The sequence below is a fragment of the Ammodytes marinus genome (genome assembly GCF_949987685.1).
Source record: "Ammodytes marinus genome assembly, chromosome: 13".
Taxonomy (NCBI): Eukaryota; Metazoa; Chordata; class Actinopteri; order Uranoscopiformes; family Ammodytidae; genus Ammodytes; species Ammodytes marinus.
The window spans coordinates 23942517-23963556 of record NC_137217.1 but is presented as its reverse complement, the minus strand read 5'-3'; the positions used below and the strand labels follow the sequence as shown (position 1 = coordinate 23963556).

The following is a 21040-nucleotide window of genomic DNA, read 5'->3' as shown; positions in this document are numbered from 1 at the left end:
TCAAAAGGGCAAGGGGGTTAACAATTGGCGTACACTGGTTAGGGGAGAGGATGAGAAATGAGGGTTAATGGAGATTTTTTGGTGTGTGTGTGTGTGTGTGTGTGTGTGTGTGTGCAGGCGTGTGAGCATTAAGAGTGTAAGGGAGAAGCGCAGGGCTAGCCTTAATTAAGTTTTCAGGAGGCTCTTAAAAGGTTGTGGCATGCCTCTGCACCCCCCCCACCACGCCGCGCCGAAATTTCACTTTCCCCATCCCTCCCTCCACCCCCTCCCTCCCCATTGCGATCTATCCAGTCATCAGCCCCCCATCTGTGCACATTAGCCATTCATGAACACACTCATTAGGGTGGGAGTTTGAAGCGATTGTGTTCACTAGTCTGCGGCTGGAGCGTGGCGATTAATATTTCAGCGTCTCCCGTCGTGAAGCTGAGAGCAAGTTTGGCCTCTTAGGCTAGAGAAAGAGAGAGATAGAGAGAGAGAGAGAGAGAGAGAGAGAGAGAGAGAGAGAGTGTGTATCCCTCCCTCCCATGCCACCCCCAACAAACCTTCCTCCTCCCCCTCAGACGGTCTCTGCAACTTACAGTACGTTGCCCCACTATTTCCATTTATTGCACACACACTCATGATTTGGATGCACGTTTTTATACACACACACACACACACACACACACACACACACACACACACACACACACACACACACACACACACACACACACACACACACACACACACACACACACACACACACGCACGCACACAGAGACCCTAACTCAAACTGACTTAATTGGGCTCTTTTTAGAGAGAAAGGAGGGGGAGGGAGGGGGTAATTCCTATCTTTTATTGTCCCCAGTCTCCCCATTTCTCAGTTGGTCAGGAGTGTCTTTCCCTCACTATCCTTCATATTCTCTACTCATAATCTCGCATTGAATTGGTCAAGCTAGGGTCGGGGTAGGAGCGGTTGAGCTGGGTGGTGTTCTTGACTGTCTGTAACCGCACAGAGTTCATTCAGACCCAATCAATACTCGCTTTGGCTCATACTGTACACTGCTGCTTGGAATCTGAGGCAGCCTGCCAGCATCGTGGGTTATCAGGCAGTCAATATTTTTGAAGGGCTGCTCCTGAATACAGAAATGTTTTCCACCCTACATTTGATTTCTTCTCAATTCCGCAAGCATTCCTGCTTCTGAAGTAGCCTGGTCCAACCAGACCATCGTACTTCATTTCATTTGTACAGAAGGTCTGGAAGTGCTGTAATTGGCAAACGTTCACTCACTTGGAGGCGGGTGTCTGTCGAAGTTTAAAACTATTGGATCTGCCCAGTGCCACTCTGGATTAGCCAACCAATCGCATCACGTTTGGTCGTCACGTTTGTCATGAGCCGGCTTTTGACGGTGTGTCCCAGTTGGACAGGGAACTCGGAAATTTCCGACTTCACTACATATTGTAGTCTATGAATCTACCGGTACCTGGCAACAGTAACTTGTTAGAGCCTAACGTTTAGTTATTTGGACGAGAAAGGAAGAGAAATTATTTTGAAGAGAATTTTTTTTGTCCATTATTTTTGTCATTTTTAGAAATTAAACTAGGATGGCAGGCTATTATCTCAATATGTCACTGTGGAGTGAAACTTTTGACACACAAAGTTTGTGAGGACAGTCAATGAATTTTTTTTTTCTTATTCCATCCTTATTTCTGATGCCTTGTATGATTCAATTACACCGTTTATTCACAAAAAAAAAAAAAATTCTTTGTCAAAGTGAGATTCACTCCCAACAGAGAAAGAGAAACTGAAAGACATGTCATCATCAACATTGTAGAAATGTGTTTAACAAGGGCTACAATGACACAAAATATGGGATCAAATTGAGTCAGAGGTGACTGAGCGTAACAGTGAGTATGTTGCGCTGCTGACAACAGCTGGAGCATCTGACTGTTTTACACTGTATCCATATGTTGGCATTTCAGCATGCTGGCTCAACTTTTTGAAAAGACATCCTGATAATGCAAACTGAGTGAAAAACTGGAAAAGCATTGTTAAACGTCCATGCATTATCATGGACATGGCATCGGGAAAAGAATAAAAAATACAATCACATTTGCAAAAAACAGCCTGCAGTATGTGTGTAAAAGAGGAATGGATGCAGCTGTATGGATACATTGTTGTACAGTTTCAATGTGTCCAGAAAAAGCACAATATTTGTACATAATGTAGTTTGCTGTGTTTGACGACACTGTGCCATTCTATGGTTTGAAGGATAGAGCCTGTAGCTGAAGGTCAAGGTTGGTTAGGAGCAGGCACAGTTATAAAAATGATTGCCTTCATAGTACAGCCTTTAACTACCGAAGCTCCTGTGATTCCCATCCCCGCCACTCTTTCAAGCGGGCCTCCACATTCAAGACCCTCCTAACTCTCCTTTGTTCACCATCCTCTATTTAGTTCTTCATCCACCCATGCCTTCAAAAAACCCTCCCCCCCGCAGATACACTCGACCCCTCCGTTCCAACTCCCTGCTTTTCATTCAGAGCATGCCATTCTCCATCTTCTTCTCCATATAGGTGTGCAAATAAGTGGGAGTCTTTGGGTCGTGCGTGAGTAAGTGGAATTCTGCAGGCTGAAGTGTTGCATGTGGGTAAGCAGCCGCATTCATGGGGAGCAGTGGCTGGTGCGGCGTGCACACCGATGGCTAACGAAGTTCCTCTGCACCTCATAGCCCTATTAAACTGCTGCCCCCTACCTCTACCCACTTCACCCCCCACCTCTTGCCTTGTTTCTCCCCGAGGGAGAGAGTTGGCAGGGAGCGAGCCGGCTGCTATGGCAACAACAAGGATCCCTCCCTCTCCCACAGGTCTCCTTAGCAACTGGTAGCTTGGCATTGCGGTAATGAGTGTGCCCGGTGTGCCAGGCTTTGTGTCATTTTGGCATGTGTGTGCAATGTACGTGTGTGAGAGAGTAAGCGATTGTGTGTGCATTGTGTTGTGTGTGTCTGTGTGTGTGTGTGTGTGTGTGTGTGTGTGTGTGTGTGTGTGTTTTCAAGCATGTATGTTTGGTTGTATAGTCACATTTCCCAATTACGATGAGGGTCAAAATATGTGATGACAAAGCAAATGCGGAGATACTTGGTGCTGTTCCACAATATGTGGCGACACTCATTTTAATAAAATGGGACCAAACCTTGCACTTATCCTCCCTCTGTCTGGGTGTGTATGGTTGTGTGTTATGCTGATGGGCGCTTGTGTTTCTGTTTATTTGTGCAATCTTTTTCTACACGGTGATTGCAGTCATTCTTCTTTCTACTGTAAAATTGAAGCAATTAAAGGGGGGATCCAATGAATTTGGTATGCCATGTGCATGACTGCCTATAAGTTCCCTGCTCTGCTGAAATTAAATTAAATGCTGAGAATGATGTTTATTAAAGTGCGATCAGAGGTGCGCACTGACCTTTAGAATGTGGGAAATGAGATTCTCATTGTTATGAATGAGATTATGTGGAGGCCGAGTGTGAAGAAAAAACCTGGGACTGCATTGATTCTATTGTTGGCTCACAGTTTCTTTGTATATGGCAGAGGGAGGTTTCAATATAATCAAATCCACACTGTGCCTGTTGGCTATTAAATGGACTGATACACAAATAAAGACTCACAGGCGCTCACATGAATGCAGATTGACTCGCGCACGCTTGCACACACACGCATAGCTTGCGGAGTGTGTAAAAAGAGCTGTAAAAGCCTCTCCAGAAACGTGTTGGGTCTTTAAGAAAAGCATGGCAAGCCCAGTGGAAAATGTTAGCTCGCTCCCTAGACGAGGTGTGAAGTGCGAGCAGGCGGCCGGCCCCACAGGTGTCCCAGCCCAAACACCTGTTGTGTGAATTCTCAGTGGGAGGATGCAAGCTCTGCCTACCTTGCAGGTCCCAGTGGAAAAAACCACACCCAATCTAATTCATGTGCCCCACAACTACTCTTGAGGCTCCCCCTGTTTTGTGCGTGGGCGTCAGACGTGATGCCCAGATTGTGTCCCCTTTGTGCCCACCGGAAACACTCAGCTGTCCCTGGCATTGAGTGAACGGATTTTCCGATCCCCTATGCGGGTCTCAGATGCTCTACTAATCTGTCCGCGTCTATTTTTACCCACCAAAGCTGCGGCAGTCCTTCTCTCTCCCACACCCTGCCACCCCGATGCCAACCCTTCCCGTGGCGCCAGGGTGGGCACGGCTGATGACTCGCCAGCCATTGGATGCAATTAGTGCACAGTCAGGCAGGAATCCCCTACCAACTCCATTACACCCCCTCTCCACAGCCACTTCCTGATCTAGACACACACTACCACACACTTGCTTTCCATTTTAAGCCTTTTTATAAATGGCACTCCTGCAGTGTTGTGCAATAATAGGGTCAGCTACAGAGCACCTTTCACAGTGCTTGAATCACTCTACTGTGCAAATTCGGCCTATTCAAGTACAATAGCAGCAAAAGGGAATGCACATTTAAATTGTACCGCTTCAAATTTGGTGTTGAGATTAAGTTAAAGTTATGTTTGTAATGCGACAACTATACAGGAAAAGTAATTTCGTAACTCAGTCTCACTTTAACCTTTTCTGTAACGATCATATAAGAAATCAAACCCTGAGGCCATTTTCCCGTAAAGCATAATTAGTCAACAAGAAATTACGAATGCTACCAATCCCCAGAGACGCCACTGTGATTCACTGAGATAGATGCAATTCCTAATCCAACATTTATTTCTTCCCCAACAACGACTGTAATGTGCCTTGCATGCCAACGCTGTCGTGACCACTGCTGTGGAGGCGATGATGGCATGTGGCAGAGAAGTCACTGTTTCTCACCTCCTAATAAAAGTGACTCCTTTTTAATCTTTCCAATTTGATTGCATTCCAAAAGCAGGCCCGTCTGCCCATCTGTCTCTCTTAAAGAAGCCTCCTAAAGGGATTTTAATCATCTGACTCTTCTCAGGCAAATAGCTACATCTCTCTTTTTCTCTCTCTCTCACACACACACACACACACACACACACACACACACACACACACACACACACACACACACACACACACACACACACACACACACACACACACACACACACACACACACACACACACACACACACTCTCTCTCTCCCTCCCTCCCTCCCTCTCTCTCTTACACACATACACGTACAAACAATTTCCAATTTTCTTTCTTGTACTCACTGTCATAGTCTCACTTGTTTTCTCTCACCCTCTGATACACCTTATCGTCTCAGCTCCATTGTGCCATATCTGTGCAGCCATTAGGCCCTTTGGTCCCTCTTCTAGTTCCCCTCAGACATAAAATTCCCCCTTCCCTATCCCTATTAATCCACATGGCTCTAAATTCTTTATTTCCCTTCAAAGGGACAACGAGAGCCGTGACATCAATCATGGAAAGCGAATATTTAGCCGGCGCTAATTTCCACCAATAGCCTGGAGACAGGCTTAGCTGACAAAACTCATTCCTGTGCTGAACAAAACTGCTTGTGTTGAAACCTCCCCTCCCCCTGATCCCTCCTGCCTTCTGCACAGGCAAAAACAGCATCACAATAAACACAGTTAGTGCTTCTGTTACTCCCCCTTGATTTAGGCTTATCAAATGAATGTGCACCATAGAGGGATACCCTTTGACAATACATAATGGCTCCATTCTGCATGAAATGGTTTGGTAATACCAGTCGAGTGTGGCAAACAGCTTTACCCGGTGCCACTACAAGAACAGCTGCTGTGTTCTTAGCTGGGCAAGCACACCATGCTGCTTCACCCTTGAGGTTGTTTGAATCGGGTGAATGGTTTCTCTTTGCTGGTTCCCAGAGCCCACTCACAGTCCTTAGTTCCTCACTCAGTTCTGTTTGAATGAGTGCACATTCGCCATAAGATGGGTCCTATAAACCGTTTGACCCGATTCCTCGCCCCTCTGTGTGAGCATATGTATGGGTGTGTGAGCGGGAAAAACCCTGAGTGGGTTCTGATGGCCGACTAATGGAAGGGGATGGGGCGAGTAGGGGTGGGGGGCATTTTGGGGGCACCCCTTTGTGTAGCTTGGGGGGGGGGGGCCCTTGTGGTACTTCTATATTCCCACCCCTTACCCAGGGGCCCCTCATTCTCTTGCTGTAACCTCCAGTATAGCTGCCCCAATGCCAGTCAATGAGGTTATTCCAGAAGAACCATTGGGCCCAATATAAGAACCTCTACCCTCATATTACATCTAGTCCTAATGCTAATGCCTGACGGACATCTTGGGAGTGGCAACAGAGGGATGTGTTAGGCATGAAGCCAATTTGGGCAAGTGGGCATAGTCACTTAACTCACAAGCCTGTGGCGGTTAGACATTGCTGCGCGAACAATAGAGATATGGCATATTGAGCACTCATATTGGCCCCAGTGTGCAGTTGGATTGTATAATGTATCAAACTTTATGTGTGCAAAGCCTCAGCACTGATAGCCATTAAACTCAATTGATTCCCAACCCAAAATAGGCCTCTACAGTCGTTGAATCAAAGTTTGCATGAAACAGGGAGATGAACAATCATATACATTGATTCATATTACAATATTTTCAAGAACAAAAATAATTCCTTTTGAAGAGATTATTAACGGAAGAATATACCAGGTACCTGTTTCTGCTCATCAAAAGAAATTGAGCGATAATCTGTTGGACCACATTTCTCTGTCTGTTTGGCTTGAACACTTATATTCCCGAGAGAAAAAAAAACCCTCTTACTGCTTCGTCCACCTGTGTGTTGTGGAAAAAAGAGTGAACCTTTCAGATTTGCTCAGAAAGACTCTAAGTTTTTAATCCCAGGACAAAGAGGGATCTGCTTCAGCCTCGTATCTACTGTCTAAATATCTAAATCAGCTTTCGGGATTCTTAGGCCTTAATGAGAGTTGGACCAGAGCTTATTGTTTTTGGCGGCCAACCTAGTTCACCTTAATTGGCTTTGATTGGTCAATAAATTACCCTAATCCTCTTGTACTTTATAGCTAGATTTAGTTAGGGTGAGGGGTTGATGTCCCTGATAAAATACAAAACAAAAACAAAGGAGTCACTTCACTACTTATAACTCTGTCTATTCTTTTCAGTATTACGGGAGCAGGCAGTCTCTGCATAAACCCAGCCATTGGTTCATTCATTATTTAGAGCCCTCTCCACTAGGCCCATTGTATTAAAGGTTTATGATTTGAATAGGAAGCAGCTTCCTAGACTAGGGTGTGTGATGTGTGTGTTCTTTCTGTCATTGTATGTTTCTGTGGGCTTCATCCGTCTGCCTCAGAAAGCCAGGGGGCTGAAAGAGAATTTCCATTTTATGAATATTTAATACATAATAAAGTTTTCAATTTTATTCTATTCAACCCGTAGGGCCAAAAATGTGGCAAAGCCAAACCTCAAGGACGGAACATAGAGTTAAGGTAGCTGATTCGATGGGGGCATCAAAAATATCTGCTCACTGCCTGAGAAATCTGCCATTGAAATGCCCACACACAGACTTTACGAATAGTTTAACACTACATCCAAGGGTTTTATAGTGTCCCTATTCTCACATGTCAAACTTCCTTTTTGCGGTATTACTATTGGATCATAGCAAATCCGGGCAGCCCGCTGTGTCCGTGGTGACCTGGCATGGCTCTGTGTGAGACACCCAGCTGGGAGTGCCCCTGAATCAATTTGGGATTAGCCCAGGATTGTCTGGGATTACTCGGGATGGAGGGGGATTAACAGTGACTGCTTGTTTCGGGGGCGTTAGGGCCATAGGTTGGCCTGACTCAGATAACAGGAGGCGCACAGAACCACACCCACAGCGGAACCACCTGCAACCTGAGCTATTCTTGGATTCTAAAAACACACACAAACAGGATGACAGAGAAAAAAACATGTGGTGGAAAACTATGCAACAGGAAGCCAGCATCTAGCGATGATGATGATGATGCCATTGCTGCTGGCCACTGTCCGAAATCTCTCAAATCTCTCTAGCAGGTGGACTCATCAGATAAAGAGGGTTTGGGATGATGACAAATCCCTCCAAGTTCAATGGGGCTGCTCTTCCCTTATACAGGGGATAAATTGCGATTTGAATCAGGCAGGTCACACAGGGTTCCAGAGTGAAGTGGTTCAGCCCTCTAAAAGATGTCCCATTTTCAACCAGCCATGGTGGAATGGCATGAAAGCTTACATATGGTTTAATTCAGGCATGCACAGGACTTGATGGGGATGGTTTGGAGTGGTACGATAGGTGGATGATCCAGCCAGGGTGAGACAGGGAGTTGGCGCGGCACGTAAAAAAGCCGTCAAAGGCAGGGAGCGGGCATCCCCTGCGGACCTGCACTGCCGAGATGAAAGGCTGTTTAGTGTTGGAGCAGCAGCATCAAACAACCGCCTCCTCTAGCATCCTTTACCCCATCCCCCACTCTCCCTCTCCATCCTTCTATCTCACTCTCTTGACTCTCACCACAATATGATATAGTTTTGCCGTTGCACGTTTACCGGTTGCCATGGTTACTTAATGCCGGAGGTGTCACAGCAAGATAACCCAAGGAGGCATTCACAGATCACCTGAATTTAGTTCGCCCTCCCATTTATGTGTTCTATGCCGCAATTTGATGTATTTGTTTCCCTGCCATGCAATTCAGTGTGAATACAAATAATCCGCGACATAATGGAGATGCTGGAAGTGTGAGTACCCCACAATCCGAAACAATCTATTGTACCAGTATATTCCTAAACCACAGGAGGTGCTTTTGATTTGATATTTTCCTCCTTGAGCTTCAAAATGCTTCAAACACAACAAAGAGCTGAATTGAAACGACAGACTCTGTTGCACATCAGGAACCTTCAGCATTCAGCAACCCTTGAGATGTAAATGATGATTTAAAAAAAATATATATATCCTATGAATGACTGAATCAGTGGCTGTACATGCTGGTGTAGAGGATAATGGGAAAGTAATTGGTGACACACTGTATAATTGAAGGCATAGAGTATAAAAGCAGAAGTGGGAAATGCCAAAGAACTGCGTGACATAAAAAGGAAAATCAAGACTAGTCAGAAGATGTAGTACTCAGTGTCAAAAGAGAGAGAGAGAGAGAGAGAGAGAGAGAGAGAGAGAGAGAGAGAGAGAGAGAGAGAGAAAGAGAAAGAGAGAGAGAGGGATCGTGATGAAGACAGAACAAGGGAGGGAAAGGGAGATAGGCAGTGAAGGTAGATGTCGGAGGGTGGGATACATCCATTAGCCTTGCTTGCTTCTGCCTCAATCTTGGGATACACACCCCCCCCCCCCCATTCATGCAAAGAGAGCGAAAGAGACAAGGTTGGCACTAAGCCAGACTGGCACCGACTTCAAACATACAGTACGCCCAACCACAGCAGCTTACATCAGCCAGGCTAAAAGGAGAAGTAGAGGAGGACAGATGGATTGATAGAAAGGAAAGTGGGTGGATTGACGTGCATAAGGAGAGTGTCTCAAGACTGAGTCTCAGGTCGTTTCGGGTTGGTTGAGTCTGACAGGGTCTTGCTCCATGCCAGCTGTAGCTGTCCTTTGCACATGTTTGTGTTTTTGAATGTACTCTCTATTTTCTGACTTTGGTTGACATTGATTGCATAGAGGTATGTAATGTGTACATGTATACTATCTGTGGGTTTTGTGTTTAATAATCATGGAAGTGACATGGTAGTTCTGGCATATTTTTTCTATGACTCACCATGTAAAGACAGAATGACATACAAATAGTTGTAACAGCTGTGGTTGTGATTAGGTTTGACTGCATTGTTGATTTTAATGTTTGATGTCATAAATTCTTATATTCCATTTTAGACAAATCTTATTCAAATTTCACGAATTTAAAATGTTTAACCCTGACAAACAGTTTGTGTATAAATGCTAAGTGATGTGATATACAGTATATTGCAATTTAATTTGATCTCTGACTCACTGTGTATATCTCTCATCTCTCCGCAGAACTCCATTCGACACAACCTATCACTTCACACCCGTTTTATTAGGGTGCAGAATGAAGGAACAGGGAAGAGTTCCTGGTGGATGCTGAACCCAGATGGAGGGAAGATGGGGAAGCCCGTCCGCCGGCGAGCAGTCTCCATGGACAACAGCACCAAATACCTAAAAAGCAAAGGACGCGTCAGAGGCAAGAGAGTTGGTCGTCCTGGGATAGGAGCAGGATCTGCTGTGGTGGGGCTCCAGGGCTCCCCTGAACATGGCAGCCCACAACGGAAAGGCCTCCCAGGATCTGGAGGTGCATCTGGGACAGATGGAGAGTTTGACGCTTGGACAGACCTCCATTCCAGGGCTAGTTCATCAGCATCCACCCTGAGTGGCCGTCTGTCACCCATCCTTGCAGAGGGAGAACCAGAGGAACCAGAGGAGGGTGGACTGTCCTGTTCCACCTCCCCACATCTCTATCCCTCACCGCCCAGTGCCCGCTCTCCATCCATGGGGGCTGGTAATCACTGCCCTCCCCTGGAACAGCTGCCTCAGCTCGCTAACCTGACAGGTGCCATCAGTCTAGATGAGCAAATGATGGAAGATAGTTATCATCACCATCACCAACCACCGCAGCAACAGCATCCGACTGTTGGCAGACATAAGCACCAAACACCTGTCTACCAGTATAGCTCTGGAGTGAAGGGGCAAAGCCCCTATGGTGCAGGTGTCTATGGCACAACAGGCATGGGGATGCTGTGCCACCACTCGCCAATGCAGACCATTCAGGAGAACAAGCCAGCCAGTTTCTCTGGAACCATGCGGGCATACTCCAACACCAATGCCCTGCAGAGTCTGCTTACAGAAGGTCCAGCTGGACAGCAATACTGTTCAAAGGACATGATGCTGGGACAGGAAAGGGAAAGCCATCCTATGATGGGTCAAGCTAGTAATGGAGTACGTTCCAACCATCACAGCCACCACCCTGGCCACCATAATGGCCACAGCCAAAATGGACCACATAGTCAAAGCTCAGCTCTTAGCCATAACAGAACTCACAGCCATACTCGTAATCACAACAATGTAACCAGCCACAACCACAACTCACCTCACAGCCTCAACCTCAGCCAGAGCCATAACCATACACCGCCCCGGGCATCCACCCTTACCCCACGTGGCATCAGCAATCAGCTGCAAATCTACAATCACAAAGCTCCCTACCTGTACAGCCCCCCATCACATGCCCACCTCCCTGCTTCAACCACCCTACCCCCAAACCCAGCAGGTATGCTCGGCATGCCCCAGGACTCCTGCCACGTGGCCACAGCCCCACACCCACATCCTCGTCACAACAATTACCCAAACCCACAACACCAAGGAATGACTAATGGACCTTACCACCATAGCCAGGTAATGGGGAATGGTAGTGTTGGTAGTAACTACCATGGCTATCACCAACCTCACCCCCATGAGAGACTACCTGCTGACCTGGACATTGACATGTTCCACGGTAGCTTGGACTGCGATGTAGAGTCCATCCTCCTCCATGACATTATGGACTCTGGGGAGGAGATGGACTTTAACTTTGACTGCTCCCTAGCCCAGGGGGTGGGCATCGGCATGGGTATGGGTATGGGTGTGACCATGGGCATGGGCATGGGGATGGGGATGGGAATGAGCCTTGCCGGTCCACAGCAAGCCCATAGCAACCACAGTTGGGTGCCTGGCTGAAGTCTATTACAACACATCCTACCCCCTGAAAGAACTAACCTACCCATAAAGCACTGTGCTCAACTGTGACATTCCTGACTTGACACAGAGACTGTGGGACCAACACTCCTGTCTCTCTTGTTGTCTTGACAATTTTTCTGTCACCTTATCCTCTTTTGACCCCCCCCCCTCCCTAGAGATGTAGTTCATGTCACATTTGTTTTTTTTCTTCATATCAGCTATACTGTGATGACAATCTCTCAGCTGTGCTTGCCCAACTCACTTCATATCTACCATGATAACTGAACTCTCAATGCACTTTAACGCAAGTGGGTCACATCTCACAGCTCAACGCATTCACAGAGCAGCTCAGGCAGAGTTTGGAATGTTTTGTAAGGTGGCTGCAGGATTTGACGGCAACAAATGAGGAAATCACAAGCTCGGATCTTGGCATTGAATTAAAATCATATGCTGTCATTGCCAGTGGCCAGTCATACTTTGAAAAAATTTAAATAACAAAATCCTCAGTGATTAGCTACTTGGTTTTTCCAAATTCAGTGTTAGTCCAAAAACTTAGACATTGCCTATTCTTTATGACTTACCCTACCAAATTAAAACTATGAATACAATACTGTTAAATTTAATAATTTAGTTTGACAATGGTTTGGAGGCATTTCAACAATATATTTAAAAAATTATTCTTATTTGAAACCAGTTTGCCATTTTAATGATAATGCAATTCACATGCGCATTAGATCCAATTGACCATCTCACATCAACAGTCCTGTTGTCTCCAACTTAATGACTTTAGTCCTTGGGGCTTTGACTTTTTCCTTGGATGTAACATTTTGTTAATGCCCTTTGGCCCACTACATTGTTAAATGGATTCTATCATTACTGGCTAGCATGCAATTTGGCGAATTAAAATGTCGTATCACCTTGTCTCACCTGGTCTTTTTGTGCCAGTTTCTCTCTCTCTCTCTCCTTCTTCAAGTCTTTCTCTCTCTCTCTGCCTTCCAGAGGAGACAAAGTGACCATTTTTCACACCAAGCCATTAACTGGGCTTGATTGAAATTCAGCATCTTGCTTTTAATCTCCAAAGTGATGCGGCAGCGATGCGTCATTATTGAGAATCTAACGCGTTGTCCTCCCATCTCTCACCTCGGCCGCTCGCCTCTCTTGCTTAATGTGCCAAGAAAGCAAGACAAAACTGTGATTAACGCCAAGTCACTCTGCATGCTGTCCTGCTCTGGGAAGGGCCAATGTCACTGCCCGCTTGCCTGCTAACAGAGGGTACGAGAAGTGAAAAGATTGGAGACACAGATAGAACAAAAGTCTCTTGTTGCAGTGGGATCAATCATCAGCCTCAGTTTCCATGCTCTTTGGGTGTGTGTGTGTGTGAAAACAGGTAGTGTAAACGTATTGTAAATCATCTCCATTATCTGTATTTTTTGTTCTTTCTGTTTTTATACCCTGAGCTTCAAATACTAAACTGGGTACAAAGGGACAGATTCAAGGAGAAAACAATCAGCCAGTCTGAGTGGAGTGAGTCTATGTCAAACAGGGTCATAATGCCCCCACAGCCAACCACATCCTCTTTTTGTGTGTTGATTCTGTTGTCTTGTAGTTGTTGTTGTATTGTTGAAGTTCTAAGGACCAATGGGGACAGTGCTGAAATATCCATAGTGTTAGTATGGAATTCAATGGTGAAAGGATATTGGTTGTGCAGTATGACCTTCCTATGCTCCAATACCATGCGCCCCTCCCATATGTGCTCTGCTCAATTGTCTCTGTGTTTGTGTGTGGGGGAGTCTGAAGCTTGTTTCTCACTAGCCTTGGAAGAGAAAAAAAGAGGACATCCCTATTCTCTAATTCCCTCAAGGAGGTTTGTCTGTGCTTGGTCTGTACCACGTACGGCACACAAAGGAAAAGATGGAGGGTAAGGGTGGGGTTGGGGGTTATTATAATAACCAAAGGTCAAGCATAGCACAGACTATCAGACCCATTATTGAGGTAAATACCTTTATTTCAGGGCTTTTAGCCACACTGGTTCCAGTTAATCTGTGTGTGGAAAATGAGTGGAATTTTCTCAGCAAATGGGCCTCACAAAGCAGTTGCGGTAAACTAATGTTAAAGACATTTAGCAATGCCCTGCTATTCGAAAGAGAGCTAAATATGATGTCTAATTTTCCTATATTTATTTATGAAAGAGATTGGTCTTTGTCGCTCCTAAATGTGGTAGTTGTTTCAGTCAACTCCTATCCCCTTCCTCTTTTTTTCTGTTTTTTGAGATGTCCTTGTCCCTTTACCCCTTTTACTGACTTTTATTTTGTACAAAATCTATATATTAAGAATATTGTATGATAGTTTCTAAAATCTCAAAATAATAATTACAGTTTTGTTGTCTATTTCTTTTTTAAGAGAATGTATCTCATCATCTGGTGACTGTTAAATAAATGAAATTAAAAGAAAGGCTGTCTCTGTCCTTACATTTGTATGAATAATATGATTCTTTTTTTCATGAAACACACAAACAAATTGTCCTTTTGCTTTCTGCAATCAAAATCTAACTCCTATCCAAATGCGGACAACCTCTCTTGGCAGTCGTGTGTGACCATGACACCAAGTTGCTACGTGGGAGGCTGGAAGAGTGGGCTGTATGAATGAAAAATGAGGAGGAAAAATATACCATACATATATGTTGTGAGGCATCACTTATGCCAGAGACTGCATGAGAAATACAGAAATAGAGGCAATTTTCTGTGTATGTGTGTGCTAGAGAGAGTCCCTGACAGACAGACAAAACAAGGATAGACAGCCAGACAGAGTTGGCAGGATTGGAGTAATAGGTGTGTGTGTGTGTGTGACAGAGGGAGAGAGAGAGAGAGAGAGAGTGTGTGTGTGTGTGTCACATGGCTTGTTATGGCCCATGAAGCGGTATAGGTTGGCCACAGCTGTCCAAGTCCCATTGGAGGCGTTTTCACAAGAGGAGTTCGCAGTGCTACAGCGCCATACTGCCAGGCCCCAGGGGAGCCCCCGCCTCTACATTCAGTCATTTACACACACACACACACACACACACACACACACACACACACACACACACACACACACACACACACACACACACACACACACACACACACACACACACACACACGTTTGAAAATACCACAATTTACACACATTTACACAAAGAAGTACACAGCGCAGTTATGAAACCCTACGCACCAACACGCACATTCAAACAGACATTTCTCACTTAGATGTACAGTTTTAATTGACTCCATTTGGCAAATCCTCTCTGCAAGGAAAGAAGTGAGAAGTAGAGGGGAAGAGAAAAATATAGATGTGTGTAGGGGGAGGGAAAGCCAGGCAGCACACTGTATATTTAAAGCTAAACCTGCCTGACACAAAAACGTACAATTTAAATGTGTTTTTTTTAAGACATGTTTATGGGTCTGATTTGCTCAAACATGGTCCAGTAACTTGAATATGATATTTCATTATTCCACAATTAGACCAAACTGAGTGTGATTGAGTGTAACTAAGACTGAGAGCCTGACATATGGTTGAACTAAGTCTCACTCCTCTCTCTGGATATCTCCAGAGAGAGATAGAGGCTGAGGTAGACAGGAAGGCAGTACAGTCCAGGTGCTTTGCCTCGGGGAGGGTCTGCTCTTCTGTTCCTCATTATCAGACAGAGAGAGAGAAAGAGGCTACAGTGTCATTATTCATCCACTCAAGCATCTGGGAGCAGGTCCTTGCTCACATGGCCCAGTGATATGGTAGTAGAGACCGCCCTTGGAGCTAAAAGGCTGGCTGGGGACACGGCTAACTGGTGACAGACAGAGACCCACCAAGGCAAAGGCTCCAGGGTATACTGATGTCCTTGAGCGCTTGTGAGGATTCAGCATTTCTCACTTTCTGACCAAGCTGCAAAAGTGAAAAACTGCTATATCTCCCAAATTTAGATTGTTCATACAGAACGATTAATTCACCAATGTGGAAGGGGCGGAGTTTGACGTAATGCAGAGTGAGTGTCAGCACTTTTTCCTTCTGCACCCACTGTCATTTAAAAAAAATAAAACAATCCCTTTACTGCCAATTACGAACGCAATGAAACAATAATGTGCAATAGATCAAAATAAGATAGGTCAAAAAATTGCTTCATAATCACAACATATAATCAAGTCTATAGCCATGACTTTTGCGCCACGGATGCATAAACAAACCGATGATTAAAGTTTTTTAAAATCAATTCTGAAACGAAGATGTGACAGGTTTCAAGGCACAAAGGTTGGTGTAATACAAAGTTAAGATAATCCCAAAAAATATAATAAGTGGATGACCTTTCGCAGAATAGTGGAAGGATAAAAAAGTTTAAATGTGGAAATATTTCTTGGTGGAAAAAATGCCAGGTGAACATCCACGTTGGAATTGCCAAATGGTCATAAGGATTTTCCTCCAAACTGACTCCATATGGGGAAAGTGCTGATCGAGTAGGCTACACCAGAAGACCACCAGGAGAGGGGTGCTGCTGGCTGAGCTGTTCATTTGGGAGTTACATATTTTATTTTGAAAGTCAAAGCCAACAAGTTGTCGCAGCAACACGCTCTGCCCCCAAACTGAAGTGAAGAAAGAAGATGATTGAAAGCCACAGAGATTTAAAAAGAATGAAAGTGGAGCACTGTGTTGAACTAAAGCCGAGGGCAGTCTTTGTGCTTACTCTTTTCCTTAAATTATGTGGAAAGATATCATTTGGCCTGGTCCTTAATTACTATACAAGTACCTCAGAGCCAGGCACGGTTCACAAGATACATTTTTTGAGAACTTACAAGGGGTCGATCAAGTGAAGGCTCGAATACATGCAATTAAAAATGTGACTGTTCGTCAAGAAAAAATAACAACAGCAAAATTCAGTTCATCGAAAGCCCAAAAGATGGCATTCCAGAGATTCAGAGAACCAGAGATTACGTGATACATCTATATATTTTGATAGTAAAAAATCTAATCAAATAGAAAGAATGTGGTCTATCATTTTATTACATTGTACATTGTACTATGTCTTCAATTTGTATTTATGTTTTGCTTTCAAATGCAGTGGCAGCATCATAAATAAAGTCCAATATGAGGTGTTGCAATGGTGAACAAACTCCTTGGGGTTTAGCTGAGGCACAAGGTGTTAGAAGAGGTTGTCAGAAAGGCCTGTGAGATTTATTTCTGCTGAAAGCAGTGTTTAACGCTGTGGCACTAGTGCACAAAGACTAGCACTTTAGAAGGGACAACAGCATGTCATGGACGGGTAGAAATATTTATTCAAAGGCATCAAATGACAACTAGTATATTCCCTTCAATCGTTGAATACAATTAACACCATGGTACAGAATAAACATATTTTCTTTGAATAATGTATTCCGGTCACTCACAAAAATCATTAAATAATGCACTGGTTCTTTTTTAGGCTCTATAAACTATACCACCAAAGAGGCCTTTGCATCACTTCACACGGCTTGAATTTTCCTTCCATTGATGTACACAAACCTTAACAGCATCAGCAAACATTAATAACTATTCAGCTCTTGTCTAGTGTTAGACTTTGTATTAAAACACCTGTCAAGCTTTTTGAGAGGGATAGTCATCCCTTTCTGTCATTGATTGTTGGTAGTTCTTCACCTTGCGAAGTGAATTGGCTGATGTACTGTATTTAGGATTCAGTGTACAACCATGATGCCCACTGAAACAATGTCGAAGGAGGGTAGACACATATTCTCCAAGTCTTCAGGTGAAGGTGTAATGTGTGGCCTAGAGAGCAGGGAATCTGAGTTGAACCAGAAGACAAATGTTGAAAAACCCCCAGCTGGAGGGTCCCCGAACAAGACAATGAACCCCTATGCACCGAGGTCCCTATCAACTCCAACTTACCTGGGGTGCTGTGCGGGATGAATGGGCTGCAGTGATCAATAGAGGATGCAGAAAAATCCTTCAGAAGAGATGCCCAACAGTTACTTTCAGGCTGATATAGTTTATATACTGAAGAAATATAACCTCACAGAATCTACTTAAGACTTCGGTTGCGCCACTGATTCTTAAATCCACAAATTACCTTTTTCTTCTGTGAAGTTCTTCCTTAGTTAGCAATAAAGCAAACATTAAAAATCTCCTATTATACTACTTTTCTGGTCTTAATTTCTTGTTAAAAACTGCTATAGAGCAACCTGACACGAATCACATCACAAAAAACTATGGAGATTTTCGGGAAACGCTTCCTCTCATCTGGGCGATTCAGCATGCCCTGTCAACACTGTGCTTCGGCCGTCTCCGGGGGATGGCCGGAGCGCGCCAGCACTTTCCAGCATTACCATATATGGAAAAATCCGGAATCGTGACGACACGATGGCAGGAAATTTGAACCGATTTGAACATGTGATTTCTCGACCGGCTGCCCTAGTGTTTAGCGCTCTGCACAGCCAACCCAGACGGTCAGCAGGGAATACGTCTAAATGCATGTACGTAATTATTTGATACGCTAGTATGGTTAAACATGACTATAAATCATTATAACAACGTTTATAGGTTATAAAAGTCGAAAAGTGTAATAGGTCCACCTTAAGCAATCAACTATGTAGACAAATCTTACCTGTAACATACAGTCATATGAAAAAGTTTGGGAACCCCTCTCAGCCGGCATTATAATTGACTCTGCTTTCACACAAAAAAGATAAAAGTGGTATGTCTTTCATTTACCAGGAACAGCTAAGTACTGGGATGTTTTCCAAACAAAGATTTTTTGAAAAGCAGTATTTAGTTTTATGAAATTAAATAAAATGTGAAAAACTGTCTGTGCAAAAATATGGGAACCCTTGTGGTCTTGCTGATTTTAATGCATGTAACAGCATGTAAAACTGAGGACTTCAAACACAAAATTGGTTGGATTATGTTGTTAAGCCTTGAACCTCATATAAAGGTCTGTTTAATCATGATAAAAAGTATTTTAGGTGCCTAAATGCAAGTTCCACTTCTCTTTGACTCTCTGCAGAATGAGACAGAATGCGATCATCAAAACAGCTCCCAAAAGATCTTAAAAACAAAGATTATTCATTGTCATGGTTTAGGGGAAGGCTACAAGAAGCTTTCCCAAAGGTTTCAATTGTCAATTTCTACTGTAATGAACGTTGTCAGGGAATGGAAGGACACAGGCACAGTTGCAGTTAAACCCAGGTCTAGCAGACCAAGAAAAGTACAAGAGCGGCATATGCGGCGGATTGTGAGAATGGTTGCACACAACCCAAATATCACCTCCAAAGACCTGCAAGAACATCTGGCTGCAGATTGTGTATCTGTACATGGTTCTACAATTCAGTACAATTTGCACCAAAACATCTGTATGGCCAGGTGATGAGAAGGAAGCCCTTTCTGCGCCCACGCCACAGATACAGTTGCATGGAGTATGCAAAAGCTCATTTAGACAAGCCAGATTCATATTGGAAGAAAATGCTTTGGACTGATGAGACAAAAATTAAGTTATTTGGTCTTTATAAAAAGCAGATGTTTTGGTGCAAATTGCGCTGAATTGTTGAACGATGTACAGATACACAATCTGCAGCCAGATGTTCTTGCAGGTCTTTGGAGGTGATCTGTGGGTTGTGTGCAACCATTCTCACAATCCTCCACCTATGCCGCTCCTGTTTTTTTCTTGGTCTGCCCATAGATAGTAGGCTATAATAAATGGATAGATTATATAGCAGCATGGCCGACCTCAGTTCACCGAGGAGTATCCCTTCTGTCTTGGCGTGTGCGCGCCGCCATCTTGCAAGAGTTTGACTCCGCCTCACTTCTTCGTACCAAAAAAGGGCATGTAGTGACGTTGGGGGGAGGGAGATACTCCCGTCTAGCTGAAGTAACGTGACGTACACCGAGTTAGCAACATTTAGCACGACTACCAGGAGCTAGGCTAACAGCACTCGCTCTACTAGTTAGCCTACCGGTAGACGAGCTCAGCCTCAGCCACGTAATTCCCTGCCTCCAGTTTGGTCCAACAACTCCAACAAAGCTGAACATATTCTCAATATCACCTCCGAGCACATTAAAAAGCTCATAGCTGAAACAAATGTCTTCTAGTGTTGACTAAGGGCTGAACAAGCTGATCTCAATGTATTTGTAATAATATAAATTTTATTTTGGTCTCCAGACTGAAAATGTTAATAACAGTAATACATGACAAGGGAGGACATATTCAATCTATAAACAGATGAAAACACTAATTTAATAGCCTATGATTTTGAATATACATATATTATATAAAATATTTAGAGCAGGTTTTTATGTTAAGGTGCAACAGTTGAATTAAATTATTAAATACACTTTCTATCACTTCTATACAGCCACCGTTGAGAGCATCCTCACCTCATCCATCAGTCTGATTTGGCAGCCTTGACTCACTCTCCCGGAAGAAATTACAGTGCATCAACAGAGCATCCAAAATTATTGGCACCCCCCTACCATCCCTTGAATTACTATCCCGCAAACTGACACTACACAGAGCCCGCAAGATCATCTCTGATCCCACTCACCCTGCACACTATGCCTTCCAGCTACTTCTGTGAGGTGTTACAGGACAATTGCCTCCAACACAACCCGGTTCAAAAACTGTTTTATTCCCACTGCAATTAACATTCTAAAATCTGAACGCTGAGGATTAAGCATGGCCCTTTTGTATTATGTAATGTGCCTGTCTGTATCTATGTCTAATGTTCAATGTAAAGTTGGAACCTGTACCAAGGAGCTGTACTGAAAACAAATTCCACCAGCCTGGCTGTGTGGTCATTAAAAGTATCATCATCATCATATCAGAGAATTGACTCTTTTACAAGTCACCAATTAAAATATCACTTGAGTAAAAGTAGAACATTATGTTATATTAAAAGTACTTGTGAAAATTATTTTGCTTGTATAAGGAAGACTCAAAGATGACCCAGGTAAAGATTAAACAGTGTAGAAGGAAATATTCACATCCTTTACTGAAATAAAAGTACAAATACCAAACTGTTAAATTACTCTGTTACAAGTAAAAGTTTTGCATTGAAATTTTAACATGAGAAGCTATATGAAACATTCTTGGCATATTTTCATTAAAAATTACACTAAAATAGTCAAAAGATAATACATTTGGGTCTGTTAAGTTATCAATTAATAATATTATGTTTTTTTATATAATCAGGGCTATGTAATGTTGTAAAACACTTTACTTAAGTTAGGAACAAATCCCACAAAAAAAAACTTTAAAGATTTTCTACAGAGCAGGAATACTTCTACAAGGACGGACAGTGCAGAACAAGATATATCACAAAATATCACAATCAATGACAATTA

At 43.7% G+C, this 21040-nt stretch overlaps 1 protein-coding gene across 1 annotated transcript in view; it reads left to right on the top strand.

Annotated features, from left to right (window-relative positions):
- Positions 1-11689, top strand: part of LOC307259982 (forkhead box protein O6-like) — a gene marked incomplete at its 3' end in the record, with an annotated part of 28307 nt that extends 16618 nt beyond the window's left edge. Inside the window, exon 2 of the mRNA XM_080040079.1 lies at positions 9980-11689. Within this exon, the coding sequence (XP_079896205.1) occupies positions 9980-11689 (1710 nt within the window). The remainder of the gene's footprint in view (positions 1-9979) is intronic.
- Between the last annotated feature and the right edge of the window lie 9351 nt (positions 11690-21040).